We start from the raw sequence: 19,042 nt of genomic DNA on the forward strand, positions 1-19,042 counted from the left end.
TTGTTTATTTTGTTTTGTTTATTTTTGTTTGTTTTTTTGTTTTGTTTTGTTTTGGTTGCTGTTTTGTTTGATTTTTTTGTGTGTGTGTGTGTGTGTGTTTTGTTTTGTTTGTTTTGGTTGTTTTGTTTGAATTGTTTGATTTAGTTTTTGTGTTTCGTTTTGTTTTGGTTGTTTTGTTTGTGTTTTTGTTTTGTTTTGTTTGGTTTTTTTGTTTTGTTTTGTTACATGAAGGTGAGTAAAATATGAAATATTTGTTGTTTTGTTTTGTTGTTTTGAAAGCTACATAAAGTTAATTATACTTATTAATATTAAATTATACAAAATTGAGTTGCTGTTTTTAAATCATAGTTCTATTTTTTATTCTTTCTTTCGGATCAGAAATGTATCAGAAAAAATATTTATATAATTGATATAACAATTGTATAAGTTTATCTTAATTATTTTTTTGTATTTATTGTACACATAGTATTCTATTTATTATATTATACAACAACAAATGTAACCATTAGAGATATTATAAAGAATAAGTTTTTCAACTGCCCCTTTACGGTTATTGTATATTTTGGATTCCTGCCATTTCCACATAAGCCCAACAATCATTGGACACACCCAACATTTATTTATACATACAAAAGCTTGACCTTTTCGTGTTCGCTTTGCAGTCCAGTTTGAGGCATGAAAGAGCAGAAGGAAACAAGAACTCCTGTACTTCATCTAAAGTGACCCTCAGATCAGCCCGGCTTCCCTCCCCCACAGCCAATGCCCAAATCCCGCCCTGCTAAGCTGGATCAGAAAACTCTACCACCGCTAACCAGCTACAACATTACCCAGCATCCCACAGCAACAGGTAGCTGTTAAACACAAGCAGCACAACTGAGTGACTGTGCAAGAATCTACGTCATGCTCTGATATAACTGACACCTGTCAATGATCTGACACCAGATCAGCTTTTGAACGTGTGGACATACATCTCCATTGGGGACAGAGAGACGGACCAAGATAGAGGAAGAAGAAGAAAAAAGGAGAGCAGAACAAACACTTGAGTCACTGTGAGGTGAGCGAGGCTTAGCCGTCCAGCACATCATGCTCTTTTAAGGCTTTAGGGAAAGCTACTTACTCCTGGTTGTTTTCTGCTCTGCTGTGTTGGGTTGTGTTGGGATGTACCAGGCCTCATGAGGAACCATTTATGCCTTTCTGTACTGTTAGAGCAGAGTAGTGGGCAAAAACGATGCCTTTGGGAAATTGATAGAGTCACATTTTATTGAAGCAAATTGATGTGGTGTTGGTGTAGGTTTTCTAAGCATATTGGGTTTGGTGATGTTTGGAGCTGGTCAAACTTTTGTATGTGCTCAGAATTGTTAAAATATGCTTGTTGAGGAGTGTACAAGGACAACATTCAAGAGAGAGCTAATTAAATATTAATCACTCATTGTAGTTCAGTCAGTGTATGCTTTACTTCCTACAAGTTTTTTGTTTTTCTATGCATATTTAACATTGGCAGCAGATTTGTCAGTTTTTATCTCTTTTGGTGTCGTTCTTTCATTATATTTTGGGGATTTAATTATAATTTTAGGTTCATTAAAAGTAATTATTGTACAGATGTCTCCTCTGGACATTACCTTTAGACAGTTTTTTAGGAGAGAGAAGATACAATGCAGGATTTTGAAATACTTTCACATAAACAGGACAAAATGTTTTTCTTTGTTTTTGTCTCATTTTCTAGTTAGAAAATAGGTAGAGATCCTTACATTAGAAAGATTTTCATGGAGAAATTAAATTGTTGTAGATAAAAAGACATTTTTTGAGAGAAAATATATTTTATAACAACTATTTTTTATTTTAAACATTGTCATACAAATTGAGAAAGGTTTATTTTTAGTTTGGCACCTATTTAACATGAGCAATATTTAAGGGAAAATGTTCAAGGCTTATTTAGGCATTCGTAAGTGTATTATGGGTAAAACACACACACACACACACACACACACACAAATAAATATATATATATAAAAACAAAAATACAACAAGAATAATATACACTCAAAATAACTTAATACACTTTGACAGAAAAAATAATAATAATACTTATTAAATAATGCAGCAATAACATATTTGTCTAATATATATATATATATATATATATATATATATATATATATATATATATATATATATATATATATATATATATATATATATATATATATATATATATATATATATATATATATATATATTATGTCCATCAGTTCAACAAAATATTCACCATCTAGATTCTCCAAAAAGTCATAGAATATTTTCCAAATAGACCAAAATATATAAATTTTGTTTTTAAAAAAAAAATAGGTAATTTTTCTAAGGCAAGACAAGAGGTCATCCCCTTCATCCACTGAGATACACCAGGACTGTCTTTTTTTCCAAGAACATGCAATTACATGTTTAGCTTCCAGCAAACATAAAATTAACAGCAATTGGTCACATTAAAGTTTAATGGACAAAGAAAAAATGTCTTAAATTGAAGCGGTTCAGTGGAATAGTGCAGAATTAGTATTCTGCCTTGTTCTGTCTTATACAGTATGTACGCTATTGTAATCTATTTTAAGTTATTCATTCAATCATTTTCTTTTCGGCTTAGTCCCTTTATTAATCCGGGGTCGTCACAGCAGAATGAACCGCCAACTTATCCAGCACGTTTTTACGCAGCGGCTGCCCTTCCAGCCGCAACTCATCTCTGGGAAACATCAACACACACTTATTCACACTCATTCACTACGAACAATTTAGCCTATACCAATTCACCTGTACCACATTTCTTTGGACTGTGGGGGAAACCGGGGCACCCGGAGGAAACCCACACAAACACAGGGAGAACATGCAAACTCCACACAGAAACCCCAACTGACCCAGCCAAGGCTCGAATCAGCGACTTAGCGACCTTCTTGCTGTGAGGCGACATGACTACCTACTGCACCACTGTGAGAATGAACAGCCTGCAAAAAAAATAATTTCAAAGATATTAATATTTCCAATTAAAACAAGTTATTTTCTGTAACTTAAGCTGTATGTTAACTCAAAAATGACGTTAATGCAAGTGCTAATCTGAATAATATATTGGTTAAACTTTTTAATGAAGTCTTATTTGTTAACATTACCTAATGCGTTGAGTAACATTCATTCATTCATTCATTCATTTTCTTGTCGGCTTAGTCCCTTTATTAATCCGGGGTCACCACCGCCAACTTATCCAGCAAGTTTTTACGCAGCGGATGCCCTTCCAGCCGCAACCCATCTCTGGGAAACATCCACACACACACATTGACACACACACTTATACAGTATGGACCCAATTCACCTGTACCTTTAGACTGTGGGGAAAACCGGAGCACCCGGAGGAAACCCAGCGACCCAGCGACCTTCTTGCTGTGAGGCAACAGCACTACCTACTGCGCCACTGCCTCGCCCCCATTGAGTAACATGAAGGGCCCTATCATACACCCGGCGCAATGTGGCGCGCGGCGCAATACTTGTTTGCTAGTTTTAGCTTGGCGCAAGAGTTGTTTTGAGGCGTTGCGCCACGCTGTTTAAATAGCAAATGCATTAGCGCTCATATGTGCGCCCATAGGCGTTCTGGTCTAAAAAGGAAGGCGTTCTGAGGCGAGACCAAAACAAACCCAGTCTAAACTCCAGCTCAGAGTTGCGCCTCGCTTACACACTGCTTAATAGCCTACACACAAGATGTAGAGCAATACGCAAATATCTTTAAAAAATTAAAATGTTAAGGATAGGCCTATTTATAGGATATAATAAGAATATATATAGGATATAAATATAAAGGATAAAATATTACAAAACATATTATTTTCTAGCCTACATAAATATGAAAAACCACAGTTTTTTTTTTTACGTCTTCATCTCGGGAGGCTTTTTCAGTTCATTCATAACAATTTGCTTTTGTATAATGTTTTCATTATTAGCAGTATTATTTATTATATCCATATTTATATTTGTTTTATTAAAAACAAGCTTAGATTTGCCCACCTGTCAGGTTTTAGACTATATGGGGCACAGCATGTGTTTTTGGATATAACTCAGGTTTTTGACCACACTTGGTTATTATTGTTTATTTATTCGTTTGCTAGAAAATAAGAACTGAATTTAGAAATAGTTTCAAACAAATATTTGCACTTAAATACATAAATTAATTATTTATAGGCTAATTGATGTCTGTGCGTAAAGGTTTCCCTATCCAAGAGCGAAAGTGAAAGGAGATGAGACTCTGATTGGTTTATTCTCAAAACACACCTATAACTCATTAAGAAAATAAACTCAACCCTTTTAGATCATGCTCCACGGCGCAAAGCGGATTTTGCCATCCTTAAATTAGCAAATATGAGTTCTGACACGCCCTGAAAGCGTTTGTGCCCTGCGCTTTGCGCTCTGCATATGGACCATCAAAATAGAGCCTGAACATTGAACTCTAAAGGACAATGTATATTTACAACATTTTTATTGTTGACTAATCCAGATCTTCATAGTAGTTCACACTAAATTAACTTAATTAATGTAATTTTAACAAGTGGTGTAACCTTCCTCTGATTATTAATAGTAACCTGTACGCACACACACACACACACACACACACACACACACACACACATATACATGTATGTATGTATGTATACATACATACATACATATATATATACATACATACATATATATATATTCTATTGTAAATCTATATTCATAGCTGATACAACCTGTATATAATGTTCATAGTACATCTATCTGAAAATATATCCATAGTTTTTCTATAATTGCACTTTATAACTTATACTTATATCCTGCACTTGCTACTATTGGTTAAACCAAAACTGCATTTCATTGCCCTGTACTAGTACATGTGTAATGACAATAAAGTTGGATCTAATCTAATCTTAACAATGTTTTATTACAGAATTTCTGTAGGCTTTGTTAATATTAGGAAATAATACATAAATAAGGTTTTAGAAATTCACAGTGCATTAACAGAAACAATACAATGTTATTAAATGTTGGCAGTATTAAGATAAAAAGGCAATGTAACAAATATACAATATTCAATACACATACTAGTAATAATGCAATTTTTATTGTCTTTCTTTTATTGCGTAATTTTTGGCGGGGCAAAAGTTTCTGCTTAATTTTTATTGATGCCTATGAAAATTGCGAAGCTTTGAAAGTAATTTGTTTGATTTATTTAGAGTGCCAAAGTGTGGATGGCAAGAGAAGTGAGCGTGATCTGACAGACACAGAGGAAGTGACTGTGTTAATCTGCCTCTGGCACTCACTGAGCTGCTGGATTTTGCAGTTTACAGGGCCACAAGATTTAAGATCTTTCGCGAGTGCTGGTCCAGAGCAAACGACTACTTATGAAACATGCCGCATAAACGTCTGATCTGTAAGTCTAGAAAAACATGAGCAATATTTAAGGGAAAATGTTCAAGGCTTATTTAGGCATTCGTAAGTGTATTATGGGTAATTATGGCTTCTAAAAATGTATTTCTGCCATTGAAATGGTCCTATAAACTGAGATAAAATGTGGTTCAGGTAAGAAAGCAAGAACTTTTTCAGTAATCGGTTTTTAATAGGCTAAGTAATATATCATGGTATTTTCATATGATATGTTACACATGCCAATGTTGAGAATGAATTACACTAGTGTATAGAAATGCTACAGTTTATCTCTGTTTTCCTTTCAGCTTATTAAAATCATCAAGTTAGTGTGGCTTATAACTAGTTTTAGTACTTAAAATGATGAGTAGTTTGCCAGACTGCAGTTTCATAGTAGATTCCCTGACATTCAACGTGCATATAATCAACATACAGTAACTGGGAGTTTTGTTAACAGAGTGATGATACTTTTCTTTTGACAAACCATGAAATCCTCCAGTAATTGTTTTCATAATAATCCACCCTATACATCTTTCTCTTTTTTTCATTTTTAAACATAAACAGCTTAAACGTAAACATAAGCAGTGAGAACAATGGTTTTGTGTATCAGTTAGGTGTTTGGGGGGCTAGCAGATGTTCGTAGAGAAGGGTCTTGTTTTTCTATTTGTCTTATAGGATTGTAATGTTGGAGATATACAGTATAAATTGTTCCTATTTTTGTGTGCCTTTCTAGAGATTGTGACTGTTTTATATTTTGCCTATTAGTTATCAATATTAATACTACAGCATACAATAGTCAACATTTGAAGTGGATCAAAAAAAATTTTTAAATTGACAAGAATTGGTGTTGCTGCATACTGTAAGTTTTAGGGCAGCTTTGGTGAAGGTTTTGATCCACTTTAAATGTTGACTGCTGTAAATGGTATCTTGATTGCTTTTTTTTGCTCCATCTATTTATTTAACATAGGCTCATTCTGAAAATGCCATTCCTTTTAGCGTTTAACTGCTGACCGCTGACCTTCATTTGGACGGCTTTCCCGCTGTTGCCAGTTTGTTCAGTTAGCTCACCATGTACGTCAGTGGACTTGAGATGCAGAGAAGAGTTGACCACGACGATGGGGTTCGAGTCCGGTGAAAAACAGTTCCAGAAAGCGCGTAAGACAAAAACAAAAACCAAAAAATTAAATAAACAAGTAGATAACAGGGTGAGAATGTGGTAAAACATGGTAAAAATTAGGCGAGTGCTTTTAATTTTTTGGATGGCTTTTTAAAATTGTCAGTTAGGTTAAGGAAAGGGGGTGGGCGGGTCAAACGGTACTTTTGAAAATACTATTGGTTGAGTTTAGGAAAGGAGGAGGGTGGGTCAGTCTATCGGTTAGTCAGTCATTCAGTCATTCAGTCAGTCGACAGTGGCCTCCTATGGATTTACGCGAGAAGAGCAGGCACAAATGTACTCACGAGAGAAATTTGAGATCTCAAAAAGCATACACAGCAGCCCCTGGTGGATTAATGAAAAAACGAGAACTGCAAAACAAAAAACATTGCTCCTGGGACATATTTGACGCTCTCCAGAAATGTATATAGAGGTACGTTTTCAGAATGAGCCTGGGTTGTATTTATTAATTTTTAAATATATTTTTGTTATTTGCGTACTCTTTGTATTTAATCACTGATTAGTTAATTTTTGTTATTTTTATAATCCGCTTTTTTTAGTCTATTTGCACTATAATGCCTGACACAATATTTTTAAAAAAGCTTCTAACTGATTGTATTTTTGAAAGCCTGATATTTTTAAATAAACATGTCACTAAAACAGCTTAACATAAGCTATAAACAAACTACAACTCCAAATTAATGATTGCAATTTATGATTTATGACTGTGATTTAGTGCCTTGTATTATTATTTGAATCATTTATTTTTAACTAACTTTACCAAAGACGAATAAACACTGTAGTGTATTGTTCATTGCTTGTTCATGTCAGTAAATACATTACCTGATGGAACCATATTGTTAATCCCTTTGTTACCCAAAATACAAGTGCATCTCCAGATTTATATCTAAATCAAACTATTAATTCATTTTAGTTCTAGAGTATTGTACCACTTTTTTTTGCTTTTGATTATCGAAAATCACACCCTCGAAAACTAAATTGGTCTTTATACTGTGCTTAATCTGTGTGATTAACATCCATGCTAATCTTCTTATAGAGTGTGCCATGAGGAAACACATGCCTCAGTCTCACTTCCAAAACTGCATTCTCACGTTTAACCTGACTGCACTGACATGAACCTGTTAATGTCTAAAATACATCTGAGTGGCAGTTATTTTTTAGGATGCCTGCTCGTGACGCAGGTGAGAATGGAATCAGATATGCAGTGTCAAAAAAGACAAAAAAAATCTAAATGCAATGACTGAACTTTAATATTGAAACAGCAGTTTGCATAGTGCTGAGCTTATCCAGAGAAATCTGCGTAAGCTTCTAAAGACTCGCTCTCCTGCCCTGGCACTCACCTGACCTACACTGGACACATGGGTGCTGTGCTGTTAACCAGTTTCCATGGATAGTTTACCCATGAATTGCTTTTCATTTTTTTCATCCACAGGTAATCCATGATGTAGGTTACTTTTTTCTTCAGTAACAGTGAAGAAGATTTTTAGTTGAAACGATGGTAGCTAAAAGCGGTATATTTTGGTTTGTCTGTTTGTAAGGTATTAATTTACAACACACATGAAAAAGTTGCTAGAACAATTTATAGTACCTTGAACTGTTAACACTTTGTTAATGAATGCTACAGCATACTGTAGTTATAGCAGTATGCATTTTAATTTATAATTAAATATATGTTATTATATATATATATATATTATAGGAAACTGTAATAAATGCTGTAGTATACTTTGGTTTTTACTATAGTAAACTGCATGTGGCACATTATAGTTTGATATATCAAAGGGATTCTTAACCGGTGGGCATCAGTTATCCTGTAGGTGAGCCACAAGATCAGGGGGCTAAATTAACTTAAATATTATACTATAATTATTGGATTTTATTATTATATGCTATATCAAAATTATCGAAGTAATAGAATTTCTCATTCTCTGTGATTAATTACTTCAGACTTGTTTTAAATACAGATATAACAGTGGCTTCAACGTCCAAGATTAAAGTTATGATAACCAGTTAGCGCGTGCCTCATGTCTGCCACTTGTAGGCTACTATATCAAAGTCGCACAAGTCTGTAGATTCACAAACTATGCGTGCTCTCTTTGTGTGAACACTTTAAAATAACCGCTTACATACATTTCAAATAATCGTTCTTAGAACATTAAATATTTTGGTGGAAATTTAGGTTTTGATAACGTTGCAAGAACATTAATCTAACCATAAAAAAGTTCTAACATTGTTAAGCAAACTGGACATTTCAACATTCTTGGAACGTTCCAAATAAACGTACTTAGAACTTAATGTTTTAGTGGAAATTTAGGTTTTGAAAACGTTGTCAGAACGTTATGCTAACCATAAAAATATTTTAGGAACATCACGCAAACAGGAAATTTCAACATTCTTGGAACGTTACAGATAACGTTATGAGAACGTTCTCACAACCTAAATTTGTTAGCTGGGTGGTTGTCCAAATGAATGTTTTGCAAGTTTTTTACAACAGACGCACACCAGTTTAAGAGGATCTACCTAGACTTTGTAGTGTTTAAATTCTGAACAGCTGTTCAGTTTCTGACAGCGATCTCCAGTAATATCCAGCTGCAAACCCAACCGCCCTAGGATTGATGTGTTTTAACAGATTTAGAGTTTTTTTTACTTTATTTTACATTATTTTTAATGTACATGAACAGTGGATTAATTGATGAATACTATTCAGTCCAGTTCAAAGCAGCAGATTTTTTATTTTTTTATTTATTTATTTATTTTATTTTTTTTGCCATCTCCTGTTATCCTCTCAGGTTCATTTATTGAAGAAAAGGCCCAAATACTTTGCAGTTGTAAAGAATAACTGAAGTAAAAAATTCAGAATTTAGCTTTGAAACGGGGTGTGTTTGTTAAAAAAAATATATATGTTATTATATATTATATAGTATATTAAAATATATATGTAGATGTAGAAAAGTAAGAGAATTAAATTAGAAGGCAAATTAAATATTTTGCTAATTAATAAAGGTTTAAAATAAGCTTTTTGTCTAGACAACCAGTTTAAGAGAAAATGTCTCGAAGTGAAAAGACTGAGAACCCCTGCATATAGTTTTCGAAAACTTAGTACAACAGGGCGATGTTAAACATGCTAGTGATAGGATAAACATGATAGAAAAATGTATGCGACATATTAATTCATGCTAGCAAAACACTGCATGCCAGCACATGTGTATAAAAACATGTTAAGAACATAATATAATACCCAAATGTTAATTTTTCATTTCATTTTCTTGTCGGCTTAGTCTCTTTATTAATCCGGGGTCGCCACAGCGGAACGAACCGCCAACTTATCCAGCAAGTTTTTACGCAGCGGATGCCCTTCCAGCCGCAACACATCTCTGGGAAACATCCACACACACATTCACACACTACGGACAATTTAGCTTACCCAATTCACCTGAACCACATGTCTTTGAACTCTGGGGGAAACCGGAGCACCCGGAGGAAACCCACGCGAACGCAGGGAGAACATGCAAACTCCACACAGAAACGCCAACTGAGCCGAGGTTCGAATCAGCGACCCTGCGACCTTCTTGTTGTGAGGTGACAGCACTACCTACTGCGCGACTGCCTCGCCCTACCCAAATGTTAAGATGTTAGAAATGTGTTAGCAACATGGTAATTAATGCTAGCACATTGATAGCAAAATGTTAAACATGATAGCAACAAACATTTGGTAAAAGTTATTAGAATGTGTTAGCAACATTTTATTTCTTGCTAAAACGTTAAATTGTGCAAGCAGCAATGTGTTAATACATAAATATGTTCTTTATTTCTTTCTTTTCAATTTATCCTAAGCTAGAACTTTCTGGCAAGGCTTGTAATTTTTTTTTTTAGATCTGAATATTATTTCTGGTAATTGTGTTGTAGGCAACACAACCAGCACTTCAGGCAAAATGCACCACTTAAAAGAAGTAAAAGGAATACATTTTGAACACTGACACTTAATCACTATAGTGAAAAGCTTCAGAGACAGGACTGTGTGGGGTTGACAGTGCAAATTGTCCCTTTGACCTGATCGGCGGGCCAATTAGCAGAGAGCACAAGCTCATCTAAACTGTCTGTCTGCCCTGACGCCTTCTGCTGTGACTATAAGTTATGCCATTACCTCACAATCTTAGAAATGTTTAATCCATTAGCTGCGTCTTGTCATTATAAATGACTAGTTCCAGACTACAGTCTTTTAGCCTTTAAATCATTGAGAGAAGCTCATTGTCTTAGGTTTTCATACTGGCTGTGATGACGTGTGTTTTATAAGGTTGCTTGAATTCATCTATTGTTGGATCTGCTTCAGCAGTTGTGTATTATTCACATTTGGGATCAAGCAGCTGCTTAAAGTAACTACAAGCAGGGTTTTATTTTTTAAAAAAAAAGGTGTCCAGGGTGATGTTATGTAGTACTGATAATGTTGTTCTTGTCATCATGATGTAGAAAGTGTCAAATATCAGTTGAAGAGGAACCCTGATTTGGTTTTCATCCGAGGATGAGAAGATGCAATAAGTGATCTAGTATTCTGAAATGAACTTGATTGGTTGTTTTCTATGAGGCTGAATTTGTTCAAGTTATTTAGTTAAAATGGTTGTGTTTCAGATAGTAGGCTCATTGTCATGCATGAACTTGCTGGTTGATGGAACTTCATGCTTTGGCTTCAGATAAAATGTTTCTTTACTCTGTCATGTATTTATATGAAGCTCAATTCTTGCTTCAAATCCACCTTTCACTGACATACACAGACACGTCTACTTCAGTCTTTCTTTAGTTTGATGATGAACATGTTTCCATTCAGATCCAATAATAATCACATTTATCACTGAAGTAAACTTTGGATGAGATCTTTGTCCACACTACATTCTCCTCAGCAAAGAATAGTTAATCGTTTTGAATCTTTAGAGGTTTGTTCACTGCAAAGTTGTCTTTCAGTCCAAGTTCTTTCAAACATTGAAACGCTCTGTCTGAGGGTACAATGTTACTGAACTAAAGAGAAATTTCACCTGCAGAGTTTACTTGATTCCTCAATGAGATTCTCCATTATCCTGTCCTCTCATCCATCTCGTGCTTAGTCTTTTGTGGCAAGAGCCATTTTGGGAATTGAATAAGGGACATTGTAACAATGCAATATTTTATAAATCACAGATTTGGATCGACAAGCTTCTTTTGCCATGGCTAAAAGGCTCATGACTTTGACTTTCATCTGGACAACCTGCTGTCGAAGGGTTTAATTCAGTTTAAAATGCCTCTCCATCTTGTAAAATCAGTGAAAATTGGAAAGTTTGGCCTCCAGCAAAAGGACTAGTTCACCGTCATGTCACCGTCACCGTCATGCCATTCTAGTTGCCTGAAACTTTCATTCATCTTCAGAACACAAATTGAGATATTTTAGATAAAACCTTAGAGCGCTCTCTCATTCTCCATAGACAAAAACTGTTGTAAAATGTTCAGAAAAGTCCAGAAAAGGACCCAATATCATTGTCAAAACATTTCATGTGACTTGTGGTTCAACTGTAATCACATGAAGCTCCAAAAACACTTTTTCTACAGGCTATACAACGCTTGCTTGATGTGTTGTTGACTCTAATGGCAAAATGTCATACTGCACTGTAAAAAAAGTTGACTTAACTTAATATTTTAACTTAAAATTAACCCAAATCAGATCAAGTGCAGTACTCTGGCTGAAAGATGAGTTAATTAAAAAAAAGCTCTGTAGCAAGTTTCCCTACATCTTTCAGTTAAGTCAAATTTTCTTTCACAGTGTGCCTGTAGTAAATGCCACCCTGACCTGACATGGGAAAGAAACAAAATCTTATTTACAGTTTCAAGTGTTCTTGGAGCTTCGTATGATTACAGTCGAAACATTGAAGTCATTTGAAATGTTTTTTTGGAGTGTTTTGTACTTTTCTGAATTTTGAATATCTCACAATTATTACTGTCTATGGAGGATGACAGAGCTCTCCACTTTTATCTAAAATGTCTTTATTTTTGTTCTAAATGTTAACAAAAGGTGGATTAAAACAATATGATGGTGTGTAATCAATAATCAATAATCAATTTTTGGATGAACTAATGCTTTAATAGGGTTTGTCGGACCATTAAGAAAATAGTTTTCTATTGGATTTATTCTCAATTCTATACAGTTGTGTTTGAAAAGGAATAGTTAGTAATAATATTTTTTTGTTGATTTTTATGTGCTTTAGATTTGATATCATCAGTCTGGGGCAGTGTCTGCTTTGTAGTTTGACCCACATTGCTAATAGAATTAGCTCTTCTGTGCTCTGCAGAGTTAAAGATGTTTTTGGTCTTTAATATTCTTGGGATCAGCAGATCCTTTCTAGTACTGCAAAAATGTTCCTTTATTGTAATTTTAAATGTGCCCCAGCAGGGTCATTCTAAAATTTATGATGCAGTGAGAAACAGATTCTTGGAAATGTGTATTCAGAGAGCACTTTTATATACTCATAGGTTCTTGATTGTATTAAAAAGATCCTAATATATTTTTAAATAATTGATCAGTCCTAGGGTGCTGAACATGCTACCACTTTCAGTCTGTTTCAGTTGTCTTTCTTGTAGATGTTTCTTCATTTGACTTGTTTTTAATTGTTTTTTTTTTTATCCAACTTTCCCATTTTTAATGCTTTTTATTCTTTCCCTCTCTTTATTTTTATCCAGCTTAGGTCCCTCACATGGTGACTTCTAATTTCAAAACTTTGAACCAGAAACATGGTCATTCTGCAACAGGTAAGGTTTGCTCCTATGCTCTTGCCCAATGTTACACCTTTTTACTTGCTTAAAAGATGTTGTGATTTGGCAGTTACGACATCCCACATCATTAACACAGTTTCCGGGATAAATACAGAAAATAAAATCCAGTTTTCCACTTCAGTAGTCAACATGAATTATGCTGCTTTAAATAACGTTGTGCAATAGGCACCATGCGTTCTCAATACGTTCTTTACTGATCTGCACTGTGCTGGACTTTTGGAGGTAATGGTTAGTTGCAGAAACAAAAAAACTGTGGGCAGGTCACTGAGGTTAACATTTGAGCAGCCTAATTATCCTCACACGGAGCTGTACTCTTTATAAACAAAAATAGATGTAGTTATTTACATTTATTATTAATATTTACTCAGTTTATTTAAAAATGAATGAAGAAATATCACTACTAATTTTATTAAACTAAATAATTTACCTATTTTAAATAGTATAACACCATTATTATAATTACTATTGTTGTTGTTATAATTATTATATTATAGATGTAAAATTGATATTTTGGTGGATAACCCCAGCAAAATTCTCATTTGAGATGCTTGTCAAAAATATTTTCATTAAATATATTTTGATCATAGTATTGTGCATTCATAGTGAATATGAATATCCAGCTTTATGTGAAATATATATTCATAAATGTATAATAATCATGCTGTTTTCGTAATTTGATTATAAGACATTTTTACTCGTCTTTTAGGGGGACTATGTCTGGTTGGACCTCAGAACAGACCATGAGTTTGACGTCCCTGTTGGTGCTGTGGTCAAATTTTGTGACTCGGGTCAAATCCAGGTCTTGGATGATGAAGGAAAGGTGGGCTTTTCACTGTTTACTAATCAATAATACAACTGACATGTGCAAAACAAAAACTTAAACTATAGATTCTGCTTAACTATTAATATGAATTAATATGAATATTGAACTTTGTCTTGGTTAATTAACAATATTCTCTTAATATAGGAGCAACAGATCTCTCTTCAGAATGCAACGAACATCAAGCCCATGCACCCAACCTCCATTCACGGGGTGGAGGATATGATCCGCCTAGGGGACCTGAATGAAGCTGGGATTCTTAGAAATCTCCTGATTCGTTACAATGACAGAGTCATATATGTAAGTCTGAACATTTCTCTGTTCAATGTGTCATGTGGAATCCAATAAGGCTGCATGAGTTAGATTGGGTTAATCATCCTAATTGTTTAAAAATGTGTGCTTAATATAACATAAAACACCTATTTTACAGAGAACTAATCCAAAAATTGTATTTCTTAACATCACCTGAGATTGACAGTGGCTAATGATTTTAAAATGAATATTCAGGACATTCAAGATTTGCTTGTACAAATGTACAAAATGACTTTTTTGTGGAATTGATTGTGTTAATATTATATTTTTAAGTTTCATTACATTTATTCTTTTAGTCAATATGGTAAAATTTCAAATAAATAAAAACAAACTGGTTTAATCAGTCTAGGCTTCACTTGAAGCGTATTATCAAACTGGCGTGATCAGTCAGGGCTTAAGCATATGATCATACTGGTGTGATCAATCTAGGCTTGTCTGTGAAGTGTAAGATCAAACTGGTGGGATCAGTGTAGGCTTGTCTTAAAATGTTTTTTTTTCTCTTGAAATGTATGATCACACTGGTGTTCTCAATCTAGGCTTATTTTGAAGCATATCATCAAACTGGCGTAATCAGTCTGGGCTTAAGCATATGATCACACTAGTGTGATAAATCTAGGCTTGTCTGTGAAGCATATTATCATACTGGTGTGATCAGTCTAGGCTTGTCTTTAAATGTTTTTTTTTTTTTGTCTTGAAATGTAGGATCACACTGGTGTGCTCAATCTAGGCTTGTCTTAAAGCATATGATCAAATGTTTTTATCAGTTTAGGCTTGTCTTGCAGAATATGATCAAACTGGTGTGATCAGTCTAAGCTTGTCTTGAAGTCTACAATTAAACTGATGTGATCATTCTAGGCTTGTCTTGAAGCGTATGGTCAAACTGGTGTTATCAGTCTAGGCTTGTCTTAAAGCATATGATTACACTGGTGTGATCAGTCTAGGCTTGTCTCAAAGCGTATGATCAAACTGGTGTTATCAGTCTAGGCTTGTCTTGAATAGTGATGGACAAAGCAAGGCTTCATGGAACACTGAAATAGTTCAAGCAAATGTGTCGAAGCTTCGAAACCCGTCTCTATACCTTGTGGTCATTTTTATGTATTGCTCTGAAACAGCTTCAGCAAAGAAACAGTTAAGCAAATTGGGTTAATAAACCCCATTTGAGGCTTCAAGTGATTTAGTGAAGCTGTATGAGTTTCTGACTAGCATGTCAAGATAATCCAGGATTTGAATCCTAGGTGATGCAGTTATGGATGTTGGCTTTTAAATGCTCTGGTCTTGTAACATTTTTTTTACATTGGCTTCACATCCGAATGAACACTGTGAATAAATATGCCTTGCTTTGGTCATAAAAAGTAACATTCAAGAGTTCACACTTAGCTCATGATTTATACATAGCTTGTTTGGCATGCTGTCCCGGGAGAGAGCCCTGAGCTCAAGGGATCCTCGAGCCCAGGGCTCCCCCCCTTTTGCAGGGCGAGTGGAGATTGAGCTCAGGTCTATCTCAAACTCCCCCGCTGCTGAGGCCAAGGCGAACTTCCTGAGAGTAAGACATTATAAAAAAGGTTTAGGCTTGTTTTATCTATAATATAGAGCACATTTGGATGGTGGGAGGAAACCGGGAAACCCACGCGGACACGGGGAGAACATGCAAACTCCACACAGAAATACCAGATGGCTCAGCGAGGACCCAACACCATTGGTATTCTTGCTGTGAGGCAACAGTGCTAGTCACTGGGCCACCGTGCCGCCCATTCTGGATAAAGGAGGAAGAAGGGGAGGAGGGGGGGTTTCTTCCAGACGAAGATAGTTGTAGAAAGGAAATGAGGATATATATAGTGGTTTAGGATCCTTTGATTGGAGGATCATAATTAGTTAATGTGGACCAGCTGGGTAAATCATGAGCACATGCTCCTCTCGAAATTAGTTTAAAACTAAACTTCACTTCAAGAGTTCACACTTAGCTCATGATTTATACATAGCTTGTTTGGCATGCTGTCCCGGGAGAGAGCCCTGAGCTCAAGGGATCCTCGAGCCCAGGGCTCCCCCCCTTTTGCAGGGCGAGTGGAGATTGAGCTCAGGTCTATCTCAAACTCCCCAAAAAGCCAATGATAAGCGCTCGGGACAGCAGCCGCGTGTTTACACAGGAACTCCCCAAAGTGCAAAGAAAAAGTGCTATATCCGGCTGCTGGATATATATGTAAAGAACTGATAAAAAGTGGGGGAAAAGCTTTCTAGGGAGTGTGTGAAGGGCAGGGTGGGCTTGGTGGCTATGAAATAACGTTAGGAAGTCTGAGGGAGTCTGAGTGGCTTAGAGGGTGGGTGGAGACTCGTGTGTAAATTGGGGCTTAAATGGGCCCTCTACGGGAGTCAGTGCTTAAGAGAAGGTTTGTGAGATGTAATAATGAAGGGTGTGGAGCTGGCTGTTTAAGAGGAGGGAAGAGATTTGGTAGCGGAAGCATAAAAAGCTGTTGGGGGTAAACAAAGGAGAGAAGCTGGAGGAAACAATGCTATATAAATTACTGTATGGAATATACAACTGCTATGCAGCAGAAGCACTCAATGTTGGCATGTTGCTAGAAACTGGCAGGGAGAAAGAGAGGGGAAGGAAGCTGGTATTAACACAGATTTAATATATTAACAATAAAATAAAAACATGAAACATTAGGGAAATACTATGCATAATAAAATGCAGTAAGCAGCGGAAGCACTTAGCGCTGGCAGAAGAAAAACAGCTGTAATTAACAAAAATATGCTATACAATTACTATGCATAATATGCAAAATAATCAATAAGAAAGATACTAATGCAGCGGGAGCCCGCAACGCTGGTAATGGGAGAGAAAAAAGGGGGGTGCTGTTGAAGTAACAAGGTTACTATGCAAAATACAGAACACGAAATGCTAATGAACTACTATGCAGAATAAACATGTCAATGCCGATACTGGTGAATAACTATAAAGAATAAATAAACTGATGCAGCGGAAACACTCGACACTGGCAGGGGAAACTGGAAGGTGAATGCGATAGGTGAGGCTCTTGCGAGAGCCGAAACTCCTATTGACTCCGGCAGGAGTCAGAGCTTAGGGTGATGTTAATGTGGAGGAAGGAGGTTGGATGGGAGTCAAAAACAATGAGTAAACAGCTGGTAGAAAACAGTAAGGCACTCAATTCTGGCAAGTGGAAAGGGGAGAGCTGCTGGGAGTAATATGATTATTATCCAGAAATACACAATATAATACATGAAATACAAATGGACTACTATGCAGAATGAACACAATGTAGACATTTATCAATAACTATATGGAAAACAAATAAACTGGTGCAGCGGAAGCACTCCACACTGGAATGGGAAAAGAAATGGGCAAGGTGGCTGGAAGTAACAGATATACTAAACAATTTTTATGCAAATGATACAATACAAGATATAACAATAAACCATTATGCAGAATAAATTAATTGGAGCTGCAAAGGTGCTTGATGCTGCAGGGCAGGTAAAAGGGGGGAGAGCAGCTGTAAGAAACACAAATATCCAACACAAGTACTATACAGAATATACAAATTATGCAATAAGATACTTAGGCAGAGGGAGCATACAACGCTGACAGGGGGGAAAGAAAAAAGGGGAGAGCTGTTGGAGATAACGAGATTACTATGCAAAATACAGAATATGATAACATGTAATGCTAATGAACTACTATACAGATTAAACAAAATGTAGAAACTGATGAATGACAATACAGAATAAATAAAATGATGCAGCATAAGCACTCATTTCTGGCAGTGGAAACAGGAAGGTGAGGGTGATAGGGGAGGCTCTTGCGAGAGCCGAAGCTCGTGTTGACCCCTGTGGGGGTTTGAGCTTTGGGTGATGCTAAGATGGAGCAAAGAGGTTAGTTGAGAGTCAAGGCAAGGAGTTAAGAGATTGGAGGGAACAGCAGAAGCGCTTATCGCTGGCAGGGCATACAGAAAGGAGAGGTTGATAGGTGAGGTTCTTATGAGAGCCACAGCTTGCGTTGACCCCTGCAGGAGTCTGAGCTTAGGGTGATGCAGATAGAGCAAGGAGGTTATGAGAGGGCCAAAGGCAAGGAGTGAAGAGCTAGGAGGAAACAGCGGAAGTACTCAACGCTGGCAGGGATAACAGAAAAGAGAGGGTGAAAGGGGAGGCTCTTGGGAGAGCCGAAACTTGTGTTGACCCCTACAGGAGTCTGAGCTTTAAGCAGATTGAGCAAGGTGGTAACAAGAGAGCCAAAGGCAAGGGGTAAAGAGCTAGGAGGGAACAGTGGAAGCACTCAACACTGGCAGGAGGAACAGAAAGGAGAGGGTGAAAGGTGAGGCTCTTGCGAGAGCCGAAGCTCGTGTTGACCCTTGCGAGAGTCTGAGCTTGGGTGATGCAGATGGAGCAAGGAGGTTACCAGAGAGCCAAAGGCAAGGGGTAAAGAGCTAGGAGGGAACAGCGGAATTACTCAACGCTGGCAGGGGGAACAGAAAGGAGAGGGTGATAGGGTAGGCTCT

At 36.2% G+C, this 19,042-nt stretch overlaps 2 protein-coding genes across 9 annotated transcripts in view; one reads left to right on the forward strand and one right to left on the reverse strand.

The window, feature by feature from the left end:
• LOC147838831 (odorant receptor 131-2-like) overlaps positions 1-19,042 on the reverse strand; it is a 1,093,102-nt gene that overhangs the window by 663,303 nt on the left and 410,757 nt on the right. The window lies entirely within an intron of this gene.
• Positions 663-19,042, forward strand: part of myo7ab (myosin VIIAb) — an 85,263-nt gene continuing 66,883 nt past the window's right edge. For 6 of the 7 annotated variants that reach the window (XM_087301147.1, XM_087301144.1, XM_087301145.1 and 3 more), the window contains exons 1-4: positions 820-1,054; positions 13,307-13,375; positions 14,106-14,219; positions 14,367-14,519. In XM_087301147.1, the coding sequence (XP_087157273.1) occupies positions 13,358-13,375; positions 14,106-14,219; positions 14,367-14,519 (285 nt within the window). In that variant the 5' untranslated portion in view covers positions 820-1,054; positions 13,307-13,357. Of the gene's footprint in view, positions 1,055-13,306; positions 13,376-14,105; positions 14,220-14,366; positions 14,520-19,042 lie in introns of all 7 variants that reach the window. The other variant, XM_087301146.1, reaches the window with a different exon arrangement.

Source organism: Danio rerio, chromosome 21 (assembly GCF_052040795.2).
Source record: "Danio rerio strain M-AB ecotype USA chromosome 21, GRCz13ab, whole genome shotgun sequence".
Taxonomy (NCBI): Eukaryota; Metazoa; Chordata; class Actinopteri; order Cypriniformes; family Danionidae; genus Danio; species Danio rerio.